At 39.9% G+C, this 25,247-nt stretch overlaps 1 protein-coding gene across 1 annotated transcript in view; it reads left to right on the top strand.

Moving 5' to 3' along the window:
* The window catches only part of UST (uronyl 2-sulfotransferase), a 166,170-nt gene that overhangs the window by 116,727 nt on the left and 24,196 nt on the right, over positions 1–25,247 (top strand). Inside the window, exons 6-7 of the mRNA XM_054822007.1 lie at positions 15,839–15,936; positions 18,135–18,292. Of these exons, the coding sequence (XP_054677982.1) occupies positions 15,839–15,936; positions 18,135–18,292 (256 nt within the window). The remainder of the gene's footprint in view (positions 1–15,838; positions 15,937–18,134; positions 18,293–25,247) is intronic.

Here is a 25,247-nt window from a genome sequence, read left to right as displayed (position 1 = left end):
TGGCCAGGGTTCTTTCAGGTGCTAAAGCTGGTGCATTGTTGTCTGCCCAGGCTATAAATAAAACTACTGTTGCGTGTGATCAATACATCTTCTGCTGAGGCATACCCCTATCCAGTACTGTCTGTTTGGCTTCTCAATGAAGAAAAATCTGGAGCGCCATGGAAAAGATGCCAGCCCTGCTTAGTTTGACAGTGTAATCTTGCAAATTAGGGTATCACGTGAACTTAGGACCAAGAAGAGCAAGGAGATGGAGGAGTGGATGGAGGAGAGGAGAGGGGGAGCTGCTGGTGGGAATTTAAGGAGAAGTCTCAAATCCACATCCTCAGTGCAGGGATCATGATGTTTTCCAGGATGGTGTTGCTATTTGTTCGGGTCTTTCTAGTTAAGTGGAGGAAGGGACAAAAAAAAGAAAGGCTACTTGAATTAAAAGGGCTGATGTCAACAATCCCAGCAGTAATGTCTGATGCAACAATAAAAATCTTATCATGTGAGATTTGAGAGCATCTTGTAGCCACTCTTCAGACTCGCTTGTCCTCTCAGAGAAACACTTCCAATTTTAGAGCACACAGTCTTTACCCTGAGTGTCCCACTGGAAACCGTGAGGACAGGGAGCGTTTCCCTATGCAAGAGACACCTCCCTGTGCATCGCTGTGATCAGCACTCTCTGTCTCTCTCATGAGCAGAGAAGGACAGGCATGAGTTTATCTGCAGTGTCAAGTATCAGCATCCTACTTTGTGGAATGAAAACTATGTAGTGTTAGTAGTAAGTAAATGTAACAAAAAATATTTAAATTGTAAGGGTCTTGCTTTCACAATATTGTGAACACAACTGGTTGCATGCTAAGTAATGTCTCTTCATTTAAAAATAAAATTGACTATAATTCTTGACTGACTAAACGCACCCAAATAAAGGAAAGAACTCTTTGTACAGTAGTGAAAGTGAAGCACAGAGGTGTGAATTTAGGTTTTGTTTCTGTCTCGTTACAGGATGAACAGATCTGAACTGGGGAATAGTTTTCCCAAAATACAGGTGCTGGTTGTCTAGTCTTGCTCTGTTTGCTTCAATATGCTCCTGTGATGTAGAAATGTGCATTTGTGTTTCTGCAAAACAGCAACCAAATGCCATAGGTTTGTGTTGGCAACTGGATTGGGATGTTCTCTCCGGTTACTTGGCTGTGACTGGCAAGTGGCTGGTGTGCTTTCCCACAGGAGTGCTCTTCAGGTGTCAGATATTCCAGAAATCACATTTTCCATATGGGCATAAAGATCATTGCCACAGATGTTTTTCTTTTTCTTCTTTTTTCTTTTTTCTTAGAGTTTGGTGGGGTTTTTTTGCAAGAGTGTAACTTGTGTTATGAGGTTATCAGCATACTAATACCTTCAGTTAAATGAACTTTTTTAGTATGGAGGCTCCAGACTTGTATTAGATGTCCTTCCTTCTCATGTTTTTCCTGAAGGGATAGCAGACAATGAGGCGACGGATTGCTGCCTTTGCCAGACTGATAAGCAATTGCAGTCAAAAGAGCAGTTGGCAAGTTTTGCTGCTCAGTGCAGTCTTTGGGAAGACTAATGGCCTCTGTGCCCTGAGATGAGGATGGATTCAAACCACATGCACTAAGGCATCTTGGCACCTTAATGAAATGGGAAACCAATGGAAATAAACCCAGGCATCTGAGAGATACCGATGGTCACAGTGAGTCCTTCAGAAAGCTATGCATACCCTGATTCCTTCAGCCTTTTTGTGGTGGATTTTGCTTGAATTCAAAAGAAAAAATAAAACCAGTTTTTTATAGCTTAGTGAGATGATGCTGCCAGAAGAAAATGTGAGGGAACAGACTATGACAAACTGCAAACCTGTATTTGTTGACATTGAGCTGGGGTTTGGGGCATTTGGCCATTGTTTCCTTATAGTCAGTCAAGTTAAGGAAGGGTATTGCTGCCAGGAACTAATTTTTTTTGTCTTTCTTATAATTCCACCTTATTTAAAGAAGGAAATGAGAGAAAACAAGAAACAGGTGTCAGCTGTTTCATATACACTTTTTTTTCCCCCTTAAGATGACTATTTAAAGCGGAATAACCTTATTCAAAAATACACATGTCCCTCTCCAGTTGGTGGATGATGTTGCATGGTCGTGAGCTATCACGGGGGCAGTTGGGGCCTGTCTTGAATGAAAAGGTAATTCCATCTTTCAGAATAAGAAGGTCAGTAGACCTTCTGTGTCAGGTGAGAAAATAGGTTGCCCATGAACAAGGTAGGGAAATCCTCCTTTCAAGTAAAAACAGCGTTGACTTTTTCTGATTTTTATTCTAAGCATTCGTTTTTTCTCGTTGACTAGTATTCTCAAAGCTCCTATATCCCTCTAACTGTAGTTGCTTTACATAAAATCAAAAACAAAACAAAAAATAACCTAACAAAGAGTGTTTAGCTAATTATTTGTTGTTCTGGACTCTGAAAAATGAACTGCCATTGTTTCAGCAAAGCTGCCTACTGCTCAGTGAATTATTGAAACACAGTCTAGTCAGGTTACCTTGAACACAACTTTTTCCTATGAACTCTGATCCAAGCAAAGCCAGCCACTATTCATAACTGAGCTTGTCAAGAGTAATTTCCTTTTCCTTTTTCTTGGGGAAAAATCCATTAACTGGTAGCAAATAGAAGTTTTTCCATGGTGAACATGAATTGCTAAATGTGATTTTTTTTTTTTTGAAATTATTTTTCTTTAAAAGGAAAAAACAAAAGTGTTCATCAGTGGTTGAAGGAAAAAAAATAAAACAGAATTTCTTCAGAATGTAATCCAAAGAGGTGATGTCTTTGATAAACAGGAAGAAAAAAAGCAGATTTTACACTTTTCCCCTCCTTCTAGCAGAGTTATTAACCTCCATGATTTTATAATTTATCTTGTTACTTGCTGTGCTTTTTGAAGCCATAGCACCTGAGATGAGGGGATTTGAGAGATGGCGGCGGGGGCAGAGCATGGTTTTGTTTTTCATAGTTGTAGAAAAGAACTTCAGCAGATGACTCAAGGTTCAAAAAATTTTAAAAAAAGGCAAATAGGAACATTAATTATTCCTCTGAACCTTGTAATTTTAGGAGTATTTAAATACTCAGAGTATATACTCAATGCAGCAATAGTCTTGTCAAACTGAAAAGTGGAATCAATATGTTTCTTCCATTTTGTGGCTGCTATTCAGAATGGCAGCGCTACGAATGATGCAAAGCATTAGTAATTTTCCAGAAAAGCGTTAGAGCTGTTCAGCAGGGGGAAGATTATAACTAGGGAAATTAGATAGGGGCACCAGAGCGGAAACCACCCCCAGTTGCAGCAGCAGGGAAGCCACATGTGGCAGCGGCAGCGTGGTTTGCTCTGCTCTGCAGCTCCTTTTGCATTTCAGCCCTGAGAGATGAAGGGAGAGATTCAAAGTCAGTCGACGCTGGACAGGAGACTGATAAGAAAGCAGAATTAGCACCCAACTCGCACTTCTGGCTCTTTTCTCACCATTCAAGAGCTTTGTGCTAAAGTGCCACCACAAATGTGGTAGGTCGAGGGGACATAAGACATTTAGACCTGGCTGCTATGAGGAAGCCAGTTATTTTTTCTTAAAAGTCAGTACTGTGCTCTTAAGATTTATCATCTAACTTAAATTTCTTTCGGTTTGCCCATTTTTTTATAACCTGTACTGTTTAATGATCATCAAATATTTTCTCTTTTTTAATGGAGAGGTCAGCAGCAGGTTTCTTTTTCTTTTTTGTTAGGCAGTGTACTCAATGCGACTGGATTATTTCAGGTGCACATCGCAAGCTGTTGGATACAGTCCCTCTCCCTTTAGCATCAGTGAAAGGAAGTTGTATCACTGGCATTCATGACAGCAGATAGTCTATGCTATAACTGAACAGTATGTTGAAATAAAACTTTTAAGATGCATCAGCTAGCCAGTGTTCATTTTTTTTACTGAAAATTTTGCTACATCTGCACATGAGAGAAGCGTAATAATTACTGCTTTCCTGAAGGCTGCAATATTTTTTTTATATTTATTGTGGCATATCTTCCCTTCTCCATGTATCTCTCTCTTATTTGTGAAGATTTATATTGAAAAAACAAGCATTTTTCTCCCTAATTCTTGACACGTGAAGTTCTGTCAAAATATATGCAAATGGAATGATCTCTCTTGTTTGTTTTGCCTCTGTCTTGATGGGATGGATGAGAGGAATAATATTTAATACTCACAGCCAATGAAATTCCTTTCCTTTTGGCTCATGGATTGCTTCTCTCTGATGACATCTTTAACATTCAGAACTCTGATATGAGTTTTAATAAACCTCTTTCAAACTTTTGTACTCTTAAAACTAATTGTTGTGGACCTCTACTAAAAACAGTGTAATGCTAGCTTCAAGATGTTGTGGCATTCATAGACATTAAATGTGTTTCTGTTAGTCTGTGTGTTTTTGAGGTTTGGGCTAAAAATCTGCTGAGCATAATTTCTGTGCATGCAGTCAGGCTTTAAAGGAATGACAACATTCAACCTGGGAAAGAAAATGTGAGAAAAATGTGAAATACAGAAATTTCTCATTATTAAAATAGGCTTTCCTGTATTGTAGCAACAAAGTATTATTTTGAAACATTTCAATCCCATGATATCTGTGCAAATGACATTGTCACATGTAAAGGTGTGAACTTTCTGCATTAAGCCCTTCTTGAGACACGAGCACCATCCAGCCCAGCTGGGGAAGATGGTAGAACCTGGGGAAGATGGTAGAAGCTGGGGAGAGGCTAAAGGGTTGTTTCCCCTCCAGTGTCCTCCCAGCTTCTGACCTTGTTCAGCTTACCAATTTCCTGAGCCAGACATTGCTTCCGTATCTGTGTTTAATAGCCCTTGATAGACCTTTCTTTTATGAATATATCTTTTTTTAATTATTCTTTTGGGGATTTTCTTAAACCCAGTTACACCTTTGTCATTCAGAGTATCCTGTTGCAAGGACCTGTGCATTTACCAGCACTAAATTTCTTCTGGCATTTTATTGCCTAGTCAGCATTATAAGGTCCTTCTATAACTCCTTGAGGTCAGATTTCTTACCTGCTCTCATTAATATTACCTGACAAATCTGCTACTTCACTGTTAACCCTTCTTTGTCATGCACAAGACATGTCTCAGCACAGATGCTGTGTGACCGTACTCAGTGTCCCATTTCACTAAGAAAACCTGCCATTTTATTCCCGTCCTTAGCTTCCTATCCTTTATCAGCCTGTCCTCTTATTTTTTTCCCCTGAGAGTTGAGGAACACAGGACTGCATTTATCACATCTTTAGTGGCTGAATCAAAGACCTGTTGGGAGTTGGAGCGCCACAGCTTTCTCTGCTGATGTTGATTTTTGTCCTTGATGGTTGTGCTCTTCATTATAGTGTCTTCTAATACTACTTAGTTCTGCAGGTCCTCTGTTCATTTTATCCATTTTTTCTAAAGCATCTTTGTCACTTTTTTTTTTCCTGACCTACGCCCTCTTGAGGACCCTTTTCTGTATGTGAAAGCATCCCAGATCTCCTGTATTTTTTGTGACTTGATTTTTCATTCTGAGCAATCTGTAATGCATATCACTGCTCAGCTCTGAGCAGGACTCGCTCTCAATCCAGGACACACTGAGTCTTACTGTCATAATGTGCTTGGCTGGACAGCAAGGCTTTTTAACATTAACAGAGTGCTTTATTAGAGAGGTGATGATCTGCAGTGTTATATGATGGTTTCCTCTGTGTCTTCTCCAATTTGGTTTTTAAAAAATGTGTAGCACAAATAGTTTCTGGGATCCAACATTTCAAGTCAAACAGAAGATGTTGGGTTCCAGGAGCCAGAGACATGAAAATATTCCTTAATTCCCTCCATAGCATGCTCTTGTTCAGCTGAGAACTTATGTAAGGCACTGACAGGGTCTTTTCTGCTTTACTTGGAGCTGAAAACACCTAAGTTAAAAAGTGTTTTGTTTTAGGACTTCTAAGAAATTGAACAGAGTTCAGAAAAAGGTCTTAAAAAGGAAATACTTTAGGGAAGTGTAAATCTATAGATGAATAAAAATGTCCTATGAAGCAGATGCCCTGCAGTTATTCCTTGTGTTCATCAAGATTAAGACAAAAAGGAGTTTCCTTGAATTACATTAAGGTAGTTCTGTATCAGATACTAGTAAAGGTTTTCTGACAAGTAGGAGCAGTAAAGCACTGATACGAACTATCACATATGAACATTTTTATGAACAGATTGGACAAATGGCAGCCCTACTTTAGATAAACTTGGTTCTTCCTTAGAAAGGATGGACTAAAATGCTTCTCGATGCCCTGGGTCTTGTGTAGCAGCCTTTCTTGCCGGGACAGGCAGCAGCCAGGACTGCGCCGTTTCACCAGGTAGATATGGTGAGACCACCCTGCCAGGGGGACCCTCACCCACCAGCTGCATCTCTGTCCACTTCCAGCCTGCTGACTTCAGCCTCATAGTCAGCTCCAGGCTGAGGCTGTCATCTGTTGAAGAATAACTTTATCTGTGTTCCAGAACTACCTTTTGTGAGCATTAAATTGCTGGATATATCTGTTGACTCTCTGCTTTTCTCACAGGCATCTGTTGACTAGGGTCCAGCAGCGCTGCATTAGGGAGGGCTGAGAATCCTTGGGGTGGGGAGTATTTCCTGCTCAGCGTTTACAGAATTTAATATGTGCCATCCCTAATTGACTTTATTAAGGGTCATCATCTGAGCAGACTAATTTTCCAGGTTCTTTTATGAAGAGGTGTTGTTAGTAAACAGAATTAACAGATGTACTGTCTCCCTGCTGTTAGCTGCCACTGGGATTCATTCTTGATTGCAGTATAATGGTCTGTATTTTTGGTCTTCCCTGGATCTGTGCCCTCTGTAACAGGATGGTTATTTAATGCTTATACACTTCTTCCAGCTGGATGATGCTCTCCCTTTTCTTGGCATTATTTCTTTCTATTTTTTTCATATATTTCCCGTACTAAGATGGTTCAAGGTAAAAAATACAAAAGCAATGGAAAAGGAAGATATGAGAAGGTGCCTACTTACAACTATGAAGTGCTTCTGTTCCAATTGGTAAAACTGGTCTTTGACAAAATACTAATGTGATTTATGATTAACAGAGAAAAGAGAAATATACCCACCTACATATTTTTCCGATGTTGTACATCATTTTAAGTTAGAAAATTGGGATCTGCAAACGTGTTTAATGTTTGTCACATCTAAATAGTAACATTGTGGGCATAGTTCATCACCTCTGCTGTGTTAATACTGGCAAAGTTTGTATATGAATGAGTAATTTATGCCTACACTGAATGAAAATGTAGGCGGTTAGCAGAAGATGCTGTTTTGTTAGCTGCTGCTTCACTTGCTAAGATGCCAGGAAGAAGAGCTGAATACATTGTTGGCAGAAAAGCCAGGCAAATTAGCCCAGCCAAAAGAGTTTGTCAAAAAAAAAAAGTGGGAATTAAACTTGGCAGCCTATTTGCATATGTGGTCTGGGGGAAAAAATTAAAAACATATTTTGCCAGAAAAAAAGTGGAAAGTCAATTCAAAGAAAACCCAGATTTATCCTCTACACACACACAAAAAAAAATCAAGGACATCTAAGCTGATGTAAAGACAGCACATACTGAATCTAAGCAAGCCATAGGCTACCCTAGGCTAGCTTTAAAAAGTCAAGTTTCCTCATTAGAGCACAATTAAAAGAAGACTTAACTGAACCAGCCTTCATGTCCTAACACTTGAAAATACTTTTAACTTTTTCTCCAGATTTTCATAATAGAATTTTCTCTTGAATAATTTTACTCTTACTGTACAGGCTTTTTTAATTAAAGAAAAAATATCTCATACTATGAAACAAAATGAAGTTTTATTAACTTGCAACTACTAATGCAGTTACTCGGGAAAAGTATCGAGCTTTGAGGAAAGGAATAGAAGGTGTATATATTCCGTATTATACTATCTCTGCTGATATTTAGGGTTGATCTCAAGTGATCAGTAGTTGCCAAGGGTTCTGTAAGCTTCCCATCCCCTCTCTCAAATGCAGCACTAATGTGCTACCCTGGAGCCTGTGATATAGAAATATTTAGTATAAGCTGTCCTTGTAACCGTAGGTGAGGAAGGCTTAGCAGAAAGCCATGGGGAGTTACGGCATTGCTGCTGCTCAGTGGTGCCGTGTGGTGGTATGCTTTGCACACCCCAAAGATATGGGGCAGCAAGGAGGTGACCTGACCATACATGTTGTCTAGATTAAAGCCGTTTTTGTCTGTGAGAACAGCAGTCATACTACACATAGATAACAGCAGATATATCTACTCAAACCTTTAAGTTTGGATGCTGTTTTGGGTACTGAGTTCAGTTTTGATCTAAACATGTTAATTGGTGAAAACTCATTCCCTGGACGTGAAACTGAAAAAACCCCAAACCATACTGTTTCCAGGCTTTCCAAGGTTTTATCATAAGTACCAGAAATACTTTCAAATTTTATTTTCTCAAGTCAACTAAGCACTTGCAGGCAGCTCCCTCCACCCCTTCTCAAGATGGCTGATGGACTTCTCCCTGCCTGGAGGGAAGGGGAGCTGTCTGGCCTGCCTTCTCCATCCGTCTTGTCTCTGAGCTGGAGACTCCAAACAGGAGAGTGTATCAGTCCTGCTCATGAGAGAGAGTGCCATGCTAGAGAATGAACAAAAATTGCTTATTTTCCTTTAATTTTATTCAGATTAAACATTGGAGAACTAGGGGTTTTTCAAGCTTCTAAAGTGCGTTTTTATTTAAAGAAAGATTTTTTTTTTAGAGCAGACACCTTTATGTTCCCCACTTTTTTAATATTTTTTTTGCTTGTACACATGGTTGACTGGCTTCAAGCCAACATATTGGTGTGACTTGCTACCCAGACCAGTAATGCCAGAGAGGGAGCTCACTCTCAGAGATGGAACAAAATGTCTTTGGAGCCTTTTGGTTTGCAGTAGCCTAGCTAGATGGCTGATATGGAGAATAGCTGAATTGCAGGCACTTGAACGTTGCCTCCGTCCATAGATGGCTGTTGTTTCTCCAGAACAACTGTATGTGGTAACTTTTCGTAAGAGTCCTTTCAAAAATAGCCCAGTGAATAACCAGGAAAACATAGCAGGATCCAGTTGTCCTCATTGCTTCCCGGAAACTTTCTGCAAGATGCCAGGTTGTAGTCCCTGGCTACTGGCAGTGCACTGCCACTGCCCCTCGATCCCCGGGACTTCTGTTCGCCTGCGGGAAAGCCGGTCCTCCGCAAGAGAGGGACTTCACTGTAGCTCATAGGTAAACTCCCCCACCTGTCAGAGTGGGTGGTGGCTAATGATTTGCTGACAGAAGCAGAGGTTGTAGGAAGCATCTGAAAAATCAGAAAAGAGGAGAAGGGAAGCGAGTATGTTTCCAGATAATAATAAGTGAAAATTTATTTGAGGGGGCAAAAAACCCAACACATTTATAAGAGTACATTGCTTTGTTTTACATGTTAGCTTCTGTTTTGAACTAACCTTTAAATAAGATGGCTGGAGGACAGCAGCTTGAATCAAATGACTCTACGGGGTGCTTTTGCTTGTCCAGCGTGCTGCTGCTAGGAGTCCCTGAAGCTTTCTAAAGGATATTCTTCTGATCTCCTGCGTAGGCTGTTACTGTCTCCTTCTGTAGCAGTGCACTGGGCCTTTACAGAAGTATGGGTCATGAGAGGGCTCTTCTCTCCATTCTTCAATTGCTTTTGCTGCTGCTTTTTATCCAATACATGATTTAGCTGAAGGCAAAGAGCAGTTTGTTGAAGAAATGATAATGAGGGTTTTCTGGGAATTAAAGAGATCAAGGATTTATTTTAAAAAAAAGAAACATATTTCAACTCCTGACAAGTATGTGGAGGAAAGGAACTTGAATACCTGCAAAGGTATGAAATGTCTGTGCGGCCTTTAAAGAGCTGTACAAAAACATTCAGAAGAGAAAGAGTTGAAAGGAATATTATCTGTGACTGAAAACTAGTTTTAAAATGCAAACCTTAGCTCAGCTTTCAAATGTACTGTGTGTTGAAGATAAAGCAACATACCTCTTGACCTTTAAGCAGGAAAGCAATGGTTAAAGCCAGCTAGAAGAGTTCATCTTTGGGGAGCACAGCCCGAGCTGTTTGGTGCCCCAGGCGCTTCCCTCTTTTGTGCTCTGGACCCCAAAATCCTGTCACTGGCCTCCATCTGCTGTAGCATCTGTCTTCACAGGGCAGACCAAAATCTGTTGCATGGACCCACCAGAGGATTATCCTGAGGGGATATCTCTCATAGCTGTAGTCTTCTCTTTCACAGCAGTTGAGATCCTCTTCAGCATGAAACGTGAGGCCCACCTCTACTGTGTCAGTAACTACATCAGATCTGCCAGGTAGCTACAGAGAGAGAAGTCCCTGGGATCCGTGGATTTCACGGTGCCACGGAAGATGATGCTGGGAGTGTGGATGGCTCTTGCGGCGGTGGCAGTATTTGGGCATAGGGGGAGAGTCAGTGCTGGGCTGAAACGGCCATGTGCTCAGGTGACTGTTTCCCAATGACTGCGTTAACAAAATGACTAAAAGAAACAAACGTGGTGACTAAAGTCATTAAATGTGGCCTGTGTCACTCCAAGAGGGATGTGCCCTGTGCAGCTGGAGTGCAGAGGTGCTGTGGTGGCATCACGGTATTTCCGTGAGCAAGCTCCACATTGTTCACTCTTCTGGTAGAAGATCAGAAGGCGACAGAGGGAAAGAAAAGGGTTCTGTTGCTTTTTGAGCTGACAGAGCCCGCGCAGGAGTGAAGGGGCAATCACAGCTGGTGCAGGGGGTGGTCTGGGGACAGAAACCCACATTTTGGTTTGCTAGATCAGCTCTGCCGTATCATGGAGCTTCTCCCTGAAGTGCCCACTGCTCACTCTGCAGCCTGCCACTGGTGTCCCAGTAGGCTTGTCCAGCTCGCTGTCATCTCCAGAGGACCATCATCTCACCCAGTCTGGCACAATCCAGCCCTCCTTGGAAGGGCTCAGTACTGCAATAGCATGGGCTGGAAAACACTTGGCTTTGGTTGCATTGGCAATGCTGGTTGGGAAGTGATGCACGACAGTCTGCTGCCAGTGCCATTAGCATAGCTGCACGAACAAGTACCAGGTGACTCCAGAATTTGAAAGAAATGGATTGTCTTGCTGCTGTGTGACTCTCGTTATCCAAATACTTGATTGAGGTTGAATAGAAACATTAACTATCACCTGATGAAGTAAAAACCTCTCTAATTAGGGTTAGAAATGTGTTGCATTGTAGGTTTTTTTCCATAAAAATATGTAAATTTGTGCTCCTAAATAAGATTTAGTAAGTCATGTTACTTATATTTGAAAATTTTCATGCCAACTGTACCTTGACTTTTCAACGTCTCTCTGTAGGAAGTTGTGCTCTTCCTTCTTTCGTTTCATATTTACACTCGTGAGCCCTTTTCTGAGCTGTCATGTTTACATTTTCTTCCCCATCACTCTACGGCCACCCAGAGCTCCCTAGCTGGGATCAGAGAAAGCAGTGGATTTTTTTTTTTTTTTTTTCAGTGCGGTTGTATTTAGTTCATATGATGTAACATTGTCCTCAGGATGTAACGGTCAGTTTGACCCCTTTACAAACACTGAGCAAGTATGTGAGAAAACATTTTACAAGCCACAAGAGGATTCTTGGGGGCTCTCAGCAGAGCAGAAGAATTTTCCTTGGCTGGCGACGGTGAGGACTAGACTGCACTGCTGACTGTAGCAGCGTATGAAGAACAGCCTTGTAAGCAGGACAGGTCACCGTAGACTGGGCTCACTCACTGGTTTTCCACATCGTTTTACTTCATTTCCTTTTGTGGAAACTTGAAAGGTATTTATTTAGGTTGCTGCTTCCTCCGTAGCCTTCAGGACACACCTCAACTTGAGACTTAAGTAAGGAGCATGCACTGTGGCTGGGCTGTAAGCGGGAGTCTCCTGGTTCCACAGAAGTTGCAGTATCCCATGCGAGTAGGGCATGGAAAGAAGACATGTCATATTTTTCATTTTGATTGTGACAGAAAGGCTGTTTTTATGGCTTCCCATAGATTAATGGAAAAATCTTTGCAAGGCATGTATCTATTTGAGTTACGATTGATTGTATGGGGTACTAAGAATTGTCGTACATCCATGGCACAATCTGGTGTTTCTGTAGTTTTTTGATTGAGACACTGAGGATCAAGAAATAGGGAATGCTTTGAAGCTCAAGAATTATTTCTTTTTTGAAAAAAACTTAGATGTTCCTTCTACTGGACAAAAAAAGTTATTATTTCCCTCAGTACTCTTAGGATTTTATATTAGAAGAAAAAAAAAAATCAAACTCTCAAATTAAGGTCACATCCTTTTGTATATGGTACAGTTTTTGCCATGAGTTAAGGACATTAACTTAAGTAAATTGTTTATTGTTCTACAAAAAATATTTGAAATTTGCCCCTTTTTTGTGATAGCATTAAAATTCTGCAAGGAATTTCATATCCGTGAAATATTTTTAATCATGTGTTGACTTCCTCTTACGACATGTGTGAACTTGCTATGGCAAATAAACCAGTTTGTTTTTAACTTTAAAAAAATATATAACAACACACCTTTTATCTATTTCTGATAGTTGAGTAGTCTGGCTCGTTGACAGATTAATAGATTAGGGCATGTTGTGATTTTTGTACGAAAGACAATTTCTCAGAGGAAGGAAGTAGACATTACCAATTTACCATTTCAGCCAAAATTGTAACAACAATGGAAAAATGCGGTGCTATAAAAAGAAAGATAGTTTCTGTTGTTACTTGCAGCCCCAGGGCTGGTTCCCGGGCATCCCTCTGCCCTGCTGGAGACAGAAGCCCAGCGGGACGTAAGCAGTGTGGATTGTAGCCAGGAGCTGAGGAATACAATAAAATTCCTCTTCCTTTATTGTGGAGGGATATGATCAAAGTATCTGTGTGTGTTTTCTTTCTGTATCTCTCCTGGTTGTGTTGGAATAATTATTTTTTTACAAGGCTTCTCCAGTGATTTAAATGAGCAAGGCTGTAATCTGTCACCTTGAAATTTTTAGTCTCACATAAAAATCTTTCTATCCTGAAAGATCCGTGTCCTGCTGGGAAAACACACTTACTGGGAAATGTGGCATTAATGTTGCTTAGGATAACAGAATAACAGCGCCTAGAATAATGTCATTTCACTTTAGCTTTCCGTGCTCAGAAAAAAAAACCACCAGAAATTCCTGTAAGTCCTGCTAGCAACAGAAGAGCAGTTTCCTGTAGGTGTGTTTAAGGTTTGTAATGACTAGCACACAGTTCGGGCAAACCTGTCTTTTTTCCCCACCTCTTGGTTAAAAACTCTGATTTCACATCTCACGGAGCTGCGTAATTATCATCAAGTAAAATCTCCTCTGAGGGCATGGATGGTGGCTGCTCATTTATTTCACAGATAATGAATACAGTAAAATAGAAAAGGCAAGCAGGTGCTGGAAGTGCATCAGGACCCTCCGGCAGCTGTAACACGGATCACGGTGGTGGTGGTGAACAGAGACTGGAAAGGGGCAGTGCTTTTACTGCAGAGAAAACCTGGTGCTTCTGATGTCGGGAATGTGAAATGTGTGCTGTTGTGTGGCAAAAAATTGTAGGTTCAGATGAAACCATACCTAGCCTTTATCTTAAAGTTCATCAACGAGGAGGGGGGGGATTTTTCTCTCTCATCCTTTTGCATTCCTTCCACAAATCAAATTCAAAGGGAGTTACCACTCAATAGTTTAGATTAGTGCTGTCCTGGTTGTTTCAGTGATCCTACAGCAGTTTACCCTAAAAGGGAGTACTAAAAATCTCTTTTTGACTAATTATAAGCTCTTCACTAGTTAAAGCTGCAGGATTTTCCATGTGCATTGACGTTGCTTTTATTGTATGGATGTTTCTCCAGCTGTATTAATCAACTATTTTTTTCAGAATGACAAGAAGGTCCCTGTTACACTTTTGTGTTGGGTATTGATACTTATTTATCTCAGGGAATATTTTCTGACTCACTGTATTCATTATTCTTGCAAAGAAACGATAAGTTTCTTTGTTGTGAGGTAATGTCCGTTCACTTTTGTATCGGAGTGAGAAAAGAGGAATGGTTCTCGACTGGGTGTTACTAATGATTTTTAAGTCTTATGTAGGTGTTTCTGCCTTTCGGTTAATCCTTCAATCAAGTGCAAGCTGGCTTGGACATAATTTAAAGTATTGTCAGGACAATATTTCAGATTTTTTAAAATCCAAGCAATTTATGAATAAGTTGGAGGTCTCTGTAGGTTCTTATGGAGACCGAAAATATGTATCCCTGAAAACTTCTCTGGTGGTGTCTATTTTAAAAGCACAATAAAAACCTTTAAAGAACTGCAACTTTTAATTCATGTTAAAAAAAACCCTATTGGGATGATAGGAGGGACGCATTGCCTGTGCCACCTTCCTGTGCCACCAGTAGATTTCTTACCATAGATTAGCATAGATTGCTTTTTCATTGCATCGAGAGTGGGGGGCTGGTTAGCTTCTGCTGAGAGCCTTGAATGTCAAAATCCAGGTTTTGACCATAAAACTTCTATGTATTTAAGGCAAGCCCTTCTCAGTATGCTGGAATACACTGGGGGGAGCAGGGGAGATGGGTTGCCTAATTGGCAATTTTTAGGTTGTTTTCTTTGATAGTTCCTCACCATGTGATTTACTTCCCAGCCCAGGAAGGGTGTGCTGCCCACTGGAATGTTCTCTATCACATTTTATTTACTAGATGAAGCATGGATTTGATTAGTCGTTGGTTTGATATTGATGTGTATCAAGCCTATTGTATTATAAAAGCACGTGCCTTTAAATAAGAACGAAGATTGGTTTTGCGAAGATGAGATGCTTTCATCTTTGCTTATGTTGTCTTGCACTTTCTTTTTTTCCCCCCCCGTACGTCTCTCTGGAGTCAGTGGATCTGCTTGCCCCCAAGCAAATAGACCCCCAACAGTGGGTCTATTTGACTAGATAAGGATAGTGGATTTCAATCCCAGTTGCAGGTACGTTTATTACTGTGCTAGAGTAAAGCTAGAAATGGAATACACTTTCTCAGGGTTCAGTAGCTATGCCTAGTTTTTGAAAAATGATAAATAGCTCCTAATTAGATGAATGATAAATCAGGAAAATAATAAATACTTCCTAATAAGCCCTTTTCTCAGTGGGGATTTACACAATAGGCTCAGTTCTGAACATCTGAGGAATGTACAGAATTGTAATCAAGTGATGTATGTTTTTATATCAAGAGTAAGATGTGTGAATTACAGCTTACTTCTGTTCATTCCAGTCATTGAATGAAGCAGAATAAAAAAAAAAAAAAAGGAAAATAATTGTTGTCTCAGTTTGATTTATTCTGGCTACTTTAGGTTTCCCTCAGGTGTATTTAGAAGAAAGAAGAGACTGAAAATAATCTGAATATTTTAAATATAGCTCAAAATGAAAGTTGATGCATGTGTTCTGCTTTGAGTAATGCAGTAATCTCAATATAATAATTGTGTTATTTGCAGCAAGGAAAAAAAAATGTCTTTTTTGCATTCTAGGACAAAATCACTTTTTTTCCCCCTCCCCCTCCTGAAACTTTCTAATCATATTTAGAAGTAGGTAAATTGACCGGTAGATGACTTTTAAGGTATTTGGCATAGCCTCAGCACAATTCTTTGACTCTGAGATGACTGTATAAAATATGAGATAAAGAAAACACTTGAATAGACAAAGGGAAATACAGTATTCAACCTCTTTTTTTTTTTTTTTTTTTTTCTTTCCTCCCCCACAGGACATTAATGTATGTATCCTTGAAAACTACCCTGAATGTTCCAATCCCAGGTTATTTTACATCATACCGTATTTCTGTGGACAGCATCCAAGATGCAGGTAAATATATACAAGGTTTCCCAATTGATTCAGCAATAGTTGCCAACATTTCATCAGAACCTGGTGATAGAGAGGCAACAGTTATTTGAAGTACAAGAGAAAAGTGTAAGTATAATGTGGCGCTATATGTGGTAACTGCGTGCGTATATTTTAGAGTAAGGAGGGTAATGCAAATGTAATACTATTTTTTTTCTTGATTTAATACTTGAATAATTCATCAAATCTGAATGTATTTATGTGTGGGTTTTTTCCTGGGTTGACAAGGTGAGAATGGCAGTGAGCACTCACTACTCATTTTAACTGCACTGTAATTTTGTAATACATGTTTTAGGTCTGCTCAGATGCTCGTGTCAGGTCTATATATGAGGAACTCCAGGTTTCTATGTCCATGTAAGAAATACTAATCATACTTAAGACTCTGTAAAGTGCAGCTTTCTACTGCTGTAATTGAGCTAGCTCATTTTTAATATCTCTTTATGCCATTCTCATATTGCTGTATTAATCATACTGCATAGTAAACTTTTATGCAATAATACGTGAATAATTTTAAATACTTTCTTGTTTTCAAATACTTTTATGTTGTTGGTCACAGCATGTTCTTTATTAGGTTTGTTCAACTTCAAGGTATTCTATTTATTTATTTATTGTTACTGCTTCTCCATAGTGGAAAAACTGTACATGTTTTCAAAAATTTCTTTCAAAAGCCATACTTTATTGTCACAGTAATAACAAGTGAAAATGTGTTCCTTCTTATGTATCAGTTTCTAAGTATCTTTGCTGTAAAATCATGCTTTAGTTTTTTGGCATAAGTGAAGTTGTGATTAAGAAACAAAACAGATTCATGACTTCATTTTCATTACACATTTTTTGTTAATGTATTTTGTCCTCATTTGCAAATGCTTATGGTTGCACATTTAACTTGTGTGCATGAGTAATCCCATTAACAACAGTCACATACCTGAATAGTTTCACAACCTATCTCTATGAGGTTCCTAAGCAGTAAATTGCTTGTTACAGATCTTTGTCTCTTATCATGCCCTTGCACTTCCTCCAGCTGCTTCTTAGTCTCAGAAGGAGCTGCAAGAAGGAGGCTCGTAATATTTGTTAGGACACTCTGCTCTTCCGGAAAATGGATCAGTGCACAGAAAGTGGTAGGGAATTAAAACACTGCTCCAAGTCTGCTCTAGTAGGAGTGTAAAGCAATAAGCTTTTCCACATGTCATCAAAAGAGCTTCTGACAAATGTTGGTAAATTCAGTATTATATAGAGTTTGCAATAGCCTAATAGAGTCAGGGAAGACAAGTCAGCCACTCAGAGGTAGCATATGTGACTCAGATGTTCATCACATCAGCTGGACCCTGTGAAAAAGCTGATTTCCTTTAGTTTGGGACACTGGCATTATATCCCCTATCAATATGAATGCTGACTGCTGCTCCCAGGACATAACTGATATGAGTTAGTCTAAGGGATTTAGGATTCACATGCTTGTCTAACCAAATTGTGCTTCCAGGAAGCTATGAGAGAAGCATAAAGACGTACTGGTGTTCTGCCAGCTTCTCCCACTGGGGGAAAAGATTGAATAACCCTAAACTGATCTTCAAAACCAGTATCAGTCAGAGCAAACAAATGTGAATCCTGTAGTGGAGCCGCAGATAATGTCAGGGCAAGGAAAGCTCATGGAGACTTTGGCAGAAGATAAAATGAAGGACAAGGTGGGAAACAGTCCAGTAGCCTCCTGTGTGGTATTCACTGGGTAACAGCAGGCAGTGGTTGCTCACAGCAGTTCTGATGTGGTTCAGAGACACCACCCCCCCTTAGCACCCTTCGTCACCCAAGGAAGTCATTCCTCCTGTGAGACGGGTCGTGTTTCCAAGTTGAAATACAGGAGTTCACAAGTTTGAACTTATAAACAACTTGGTGGAAGATGTCTTCAGAACGGAGTACTTCCACGCAGTGATTAACCTCCTTTTAACGTGATCGTGTTTTTACATGCCAAACCAATTCTAGATGTTGTGCAGAAAAGCTCAGTAAGCCACTCAGGTTCGGTGGGGGGTTTTTTTAATATTCTGTTAGAAGTACAACACTGAATATTTTTTGATTCAGTTGTGTTCTTGGCTTGAATTTCTGAAGTAAATGTGTATTTAAACTTCTGGATTTTTTTTCTCCTCCCTCTCTCTCCCTCCATTACTTTCATACAGGGAGCCTGGTGAATGGGCTCTTGAACGAGCAAAGCTGAACGTTAATGAAAATTTTCTGCTTGTGGGCATTCTGGAGGAGTTGGAGGATGTGCTGCTTTTATTAGAAAGATTCTTACCTCATTATTTCAAGGATGTGCTTAGCATCTACAAAAACCCAGGTAACTTTTTCCATTAAAAAGCCTTTCTTACAGAAATTCCTGCAAAATGTGCGTGGCTGCTGAAAGGTATGTGTTTATGTCTTGTTTAGTCAATGAAGAGATTTATCTCCCTGTTAGGGAGCAGATTTGATTGATGGGGAAGCGTACATACTCAGCTTTTATTCTTAATGTTACTGTGTGGGTTTCATTCCTGGGCAAGCACTTGGTGCTCCACTGATCTTGCTTACATGCCAGAAAGCTTCCCGTTTACCACTGCAGTGGCTTTTTCTTTTTTAATTCTGTCATACTCAGCTCTCAAATAATACTGTCAAAATATTCTCAACATGATGTCAGCAATATCAACCTAAGTAAACCTTCAAGAAATGGTTTGGGGAGCTGGATGCTTTGGAGATTCTCCAGTACCAGGGTATTTATTTTCCCTCAACCTTGACTAAGAGTTGAAATGAAGCGAACCTTCAGTTAAACTGAGTTTAGGTAAAGTGCAAATAAGACCACGTATTTACAGCACTTTAAGTAGCATGCTGAGGAGGAAGACTTACGAGCCTTGAGTAGAGAAATGAAAACAGAGAGCACTTAACCTACCCCTTAATTTGCACTCCACAGTCAATCTGAAAGGGTTCTCTCTTCTCTGTGTCAGTCCATCCCTCCCAACGCTTATTTATTGCTAACTTCTTTAGAAGACAGTCTTGTGTCCTATGCCTAAACCAAGAAACACGATGCTTCTGTGGGGCTGTGCATGTCATTCCAGCAGAACTGATTTCCTGCTTGTGTTTGGCTGGGCCATCAACACCATATGAACCAAGGAGGGGTAAAACTTCCCTTCTTGCTCGGTGTCTGGGTTGCATTCATGTCAGCATGAAATGCCTACAGCCACTGAAATATGTGGTTTGTACCAAGTTGTATATTAAAAACGCATGGATCAAAGATTGATTTTTGTTTGTAATGCGTGCAGTTGATGGCTGGCTTTTGACTGAGAGCAGCTATCACAGTAATCAGTCACTTTGGAGAAATGATGGGCTTCTGTCCATAACCAGGACTTATGGGTGACTGTCCACCAATCCCTGCTTCCAGGATGCATCTTTGAAAATTTCATATTTGGCAATGATACGGTTATTACAGGGACAGCGTGTCATTCCTCCTCTGAACATGATTTCAGTGAGTCATTACTGTTTGCAATAAGGCAGTTAAGGCAGCTATTTAGAAGGTGTGAGTGTTACTTTGTTGTGGTGCTATATCCAGCCATAGAGCTATCTTACTCAGTAACAGACATAAGGAGAGCATGGTATGGTATTGACATGAGAGCAGTGCCCAGTTTTGAATCGGTTATTTTTATTTTCTTTGTACATTAAAAAATAAAAAGATCTAAGTTTGTAGTATATGGAAGTCTTCCTAAAGATTTGCACAATTCAGTCTCCATGGTTTTCCCATGGGGATGTTAGATGAGAGGGAGGCAAGGGGATCAATAGAAGGATGCTCTCTTTGCAATGAGCGGACTTTTCTTTGGAAGTCTATAGGACTTCCTCAGCTGTTCTGTGCACCATAGGTTCTTACTTTTCTTACATAGGGAGAAGCTGACAAACAGCATGCAGGGTCTCGATTTTCATCAGAGTGCCCTAAAAACAGTCAGGTGTGAAATAAGCAATCTCCCAGAATAGTTAAGTGATGAATAATCTTTCTCTTCTCTGTGTATATTCCAGTATCTGGGGGAAATTTGATCCCCTGTTTCAGGACAGCGATTTCCTCTGGGATTTCATGTGTAAGACTGCTCTTTTGTCATGTCTGAAGGTTCACCTCTTTCCTTCAGTATTCTTCGTGCGAATTAATTTTTTATTTTTCCCATTCACTTATTGACAAGGAAGAATAGAAAGGAAACAGTTTCCTTGTGTTAACTCTCTCCTCCTCTTTTCATACATGCGTATGTTTGGGAGTTTTTTCCAGTCATAATTATTTTCAGGTTATTTCTGAGTTGGTGCTAATGCTTACAAAAAAACTTAACAGAATCAGCCAGAAAGAAGAAAAAGAAAAAAAATCCCAAGTGCTGTATAAGAAATCCTACATCGTTCTCCTCAGGGCACCTGAGACCTGATCTGCAACACCCTCTGCTGTTGCATCATGAAGTGCTGGGAAGAAGGGATGTTATTCTGTCCAGCTGTGTAGCGATCCCAGAAAGCAGCAGATACTTGGGACCAAAACCGACGTTTTGTGGGAACTAACACTTGCAGATTAAATCTATACAATTTACAGTTTTGACTGCTGACCTGCTGCTCTACCCAAGATACTCTTATGGCAGTCTTTTCTCTTTTCATATGAAGAAAGTAAAGCTTTTCCAGAACTTATCTCTTATCAGTTGAATATATTGAGATGAGAAAAACACAGTGAAGGACTGTGTACAGAAAGGTGATACACTTCCCGGTCAGTGAATCTCTGCACCAGAGTCCACTGCAATAAGCAGTTCTGGGTTAGACACAATTCAAAAACTGGATTTGTAGAGCTGCTTTGAAGCAGAAAGTAACTGAAGGAAGGCAATTTCCATCCAGTGTTGCTTTAGTGGATTACATAGATTAGAAAGTAGAGTAGGAAATTGGTGATTGCCGTCCCACCAACACCATAATCTAAACCAAACTAAAAGCATCTACCTCTTGCTGTAGGAAGCAAACTGCTGGATGTTACTAAACCCATAAAATCACATGTGCATTTCAATACGTCTGTGGGAGTTCTGGGTTAAACCCCTTTTTCTTCCCAAAGATGGGACCCTCCACCCTCGTTACAGGTGCTTTGGGTGGGCACCAGATCACTACAGCTCCCATCCAAGCAAACTTCTTACTGTCGGGAGCCTTCGGTATAGGTTGATGTTAATACAAATCAGGAGATCTGGAAACTTCTTCTCATCTCTGTTTCTTTTAAGCATGCAAACCATATTCAAGCTTCTTTGTTTCTTCTGTGTCTGTGGTAAAATTTCTCATCTGAGACAACCTGTAACAACATTTATTAAGGAACATTTGCTCAGTGTCCTCCTCCTAGCTAGAAAGTAAAGCCTGTAGTGTTTTCACCTTCAAAAATACGTTGCTGCTATTGTTCTGAAGCAGAAGATCAGTAAAACTGTGGCTCTATTGATCAGATAGATAGTGGGACATTTACATCAGAGAGCACAGAAATGTGAGTGCGGATGTCAGTCTGTATATGTGATGACACAGATAACTGCTTAATGCAATATGACTTGAGTGCTTTTGTCGATGATGCTAATGATATGTTTTACATAAGCTGGCAGAAGGAAACTGTGAAGAAAGGTGAAATATAAAAAAATTAGAAGAGTGAAATGCAATTGTCTGGTTCAGACATTATCACTAACAGTTGGTTATCGAGATTTTTAATGTATTTTACTTGCCAGCTCCTGTGTATTTGTTCTGTGCTGGCTTTTTCTTTTTGAAGGTGTCACATTTTGAAATGCATGCCAATTTTTCTCAAATTTTGTGAGTTGGTAATGCTGCGTGACAGGAAATTTTAGTTTCAGAGGACACTAGGAGGATAATTTTCTTCATTGCCTTAATAAAAATGTTGCATTCAGCTAATCTGTATGCCAAATATTTTGACTTGTGTGTTTTGTAACAATGCACAACAAAATGTAAAGGCTCTTTGTGGTGCTGAAGTTTTCATTGGAATCAATCTGGTTTTATCTTGTAGAATACTTTAGAGCTACAGGCTTCTTGGTTTTCTCTTTTTCCACTCTGTCCTTGAAATTAAGTATTTTTGTAATGTTCATACCAAGTCCAGAATTGCAAAAGGACTCTCTTTTTTGATCCCTGTCTTTGCCAAAATGACACTCTTCCTGCCTCGACAGCCAGAGCTGCCTTTGACAAGAGATCAAAAGGAGGGAGAGAAGATGGATTGTGCAGTAGATAGATGGATCAATAGATGGGTAGAATAAATTAAAATAAGATATATATTACTGTGTTTGCTAGATTTCTTTGCTAATACAGTAAAATTTGCTCAAAATTGTCTTTTTTCCCCAGCATCAGAGCAGATAGGGTCCAATCACAGAGCCTTGGATTATATTTACTTCAAAATTTGGTAGTATTCACTTAACTCTTTGAAAGACCTGAAATAGTTATAGCATAACTTCACATGTAAAATCTCTCCTCAGTCTCAGGAGCACAACTGAAGGAAAAATAATTGGTCAGTCCTGTTCATTTTTGCTGGCTGTAGCTCACTTCCATAGCCTGGCCGGTAGCCAGAAAGCAGAGAATGCTTACACAGTTTCTTTTGACATGGGCATGTTTGGGTTTCATATCTTTGGTGGTTTCAAGAGGCAGAAAATACACACTATACACAGCAAAACATAGAATTTTATTCTGTCTTGTCAACTTCTGTGTCATGGGGTAAAAGTTAACAGCATCTAATTTGAAAGAATAGGCAATAAAATCTTTATCACCTCAGAAATAGCCCACATCCTCTCACCTTTCTGCAAGAGTTCATAAATTTTCTTTGGCACTAGAAGCCCTATAAAACCACTTCTTCCCAATACCAGAAAAAAAATCTTTGTTTCTTGAAAGTTAAATTTTGCGTGGAGAATGTGTAGATCTTACTCTACGGCAAGAAGACTGACAAGCTTTTCAAACAGTGATTTTTATTGAGCGCAATGAAATTACCCATGCTGTCAGCTGGAAGAAAATATATTGTTCAGGTAAACTGTAAAATGTGCTTTTTTTGAAAATGCAATAGAAATGTGAGTCTCATTAAGAATCACATTTACAGGGAATGCTTTTAACTGTAGTGTAGTATTATCCATGGTAATATAAACTTGCTGATTTTTTAAATCCATTCTGTTCCTGAATACGGTGACACAGTCTTGATGCTTTCTATTTATGAGCTTTCCCTTCTCTTTAAACTCAGTAAGGAGGGAGATGCTGCCATTTGTCAGCAGTGCAAGGCTGAGGTCTTGTGAGGCGGATGGTGAAGCCACCTTTGAAGGAGGTAGGAAAAGGATGGGATCAACCCCGGAAGCCTTTGCAACTGTGCTGAAGATTGCTCCTGTGCTGGGGCAGCACTAAGGTGGGGCATGCCTTCAGATGATTCCTGAGCGTTTTCCCACTGCTTGTCAAAATGAAACTCTTTGCAAGTGGAGAAAGCTGAGAGAGGCTTTTCTTTCTTTCCTTATCCTCCCTTCCAGGCTATCACTTTTTTAGCAGTGCTCCCTATAATCTCACTGACACCCTTAGTACTAAATTCTTGTGGCAGCCTTTCTCCCACCCTGTTCTTGGGCTGCTCTGGCAAGATGTGGATGCTATGCATTTGGAAATGTTCAGGAACTGAGAGTCATTGCTGGAAGAGTTGCTGTGATATGAAGAAAGTAAAGGGTGGGAGGGAAGATCCCACTGGTTTTTTACTCCTCCGAGGAACTGGAATGGATGTCTTCGCAGGCACAACCTCCAAGAGCAAAAACTCTGAATAAGAAATGTTCAAAGAAGTCTGATGGAAGGAGGCATTGCTTTTTGTGAGTGTCCTTAAAAAGTGATCGTCTTATATTCTGCCTTTGTTCAGCACAAAATGAAAAGAAAGAAAAAATGAGAACAAGTGATCTGCAGCTTCCCATAGTCTGCCTGCTTCTCATGAGCTGTACTTTCTGGAGAGGGTTTTGACTGGTATGTGGAAAGGGAATACATTGGCTCATCTCTTGTGCACAAATGCACAACCTTTCTCTCTCCTACAAGCAGCTTGGATTAGATTCAGTTTAAATTCTGATTTTTTTTTTCATTACTTCTTTGCATCTGCTACTTTCTAAAAACAGAATTTGGGAAAACTTTGAACACATTCATATATTCAAAAACTTTGGAGACTCCAAACATGCTGTCTTTTCTTTTGCCTCACACTCTAAAGCAGCTTTGTGTTTTCCCTAAATAGTACTCTCAGGAGGAATCACTGTGTATGAAAGTTTTCTACAGAAGAGGAAAATTCTAAATTTTGTGTGGAGGTAAAGCATGAGATGGGACATGGGAAGTAACTAACCATGAAACGCTTCCATGGCACGTTCCCATCCATTACATGAAGCAAAGTAACTGTATGTGTGACTGAAAACGTTTTGTCCAGAAGGTGGTGTAATCTCCCTGCTTTTTCGGGACTTTCAGGGGACGCCAACGCTGCCAGTGGTAATAGCACATGTGAATGTACATTCTGCCTGGGTGGCATTTTCTTCTTTATCACCCAACATCCTGTTCTGAAAATAGAAAATAAAAATAGGAAATGTGAACAAACCGTTCCTTTCTTCTCCCTCTGAAGTCTGAACGTTCAGAATTACTTAGAATGCTCTGAAACAATGTGTATGCTAAAATAGGCAATTTGAGCTCTAGGAACAGTGTTTAATTTTATTTTTGTTTCTTGTATTGTAAAACAAATTCCCAGTTCTCTGTGTGCAAGAAAGGCAGGAGAGAGGAAGAGTCACAGCGCATATCCCTGAGGGGCGTTTGTTCCCAGTTAGGTCGATAGCATCTAGGACATTCTGCTCCTTGGTTTGTTTTATAAAGCTGAAGGTAGTATCAAAAGCTGTAGACACATTATTTAGCTCTTCAGCAATGAAAACACAAGGTTTGGAGAGCAAGGACAAAATTGGACTGCCTGATCTGAGATGCCTTGAAGTTAGTGGATGCACCAATCAGTGATAAGCCAAATCAGTGGAAATACCCTTTCTTTTTCCAATTCCATACAAGGAAAATGTGGTGTTTTCTGTCTTTCAGAGGTTTCAAATCCCTTTGTGGATAAACTAAGCAGTTTTAAGAATAGGAGCTCTTGGAAGGATTTGAGCACTTCTGGGCTTTCTCATGACTGTGTTTTTCAAAAGCTCTGCTAGGTCTTTGGAAGATTTGTCTTAAAAGCTAAACTTCTCTGTGGCAAGTTCTGCAGCAAGATTGGCAGCTCGTAACAGCTGCGGTTCCTGTTCTGCTGAGGAAGGTAAAGCCACTCC

Source organism: Grus americana, chromosome 3 (genome assembly GCF_028858705.1).
Source record: "Grus americana isolate bGruAme1 chromosome 3, bGruAme1.mat, whole genome shotgun sequence".
In the NCBI taxonomy this organism is placed as follows: domain Eukaryota; kingdom Metazoa; phylum Chordata; class Aves; order Gruiformes; family Gruidae; genus Grus; species Grus americana.
Note: the sequence above shows the minus strand (reverse complement) of the source record. Positions and strands in the feature narration are given on the sequence as shown.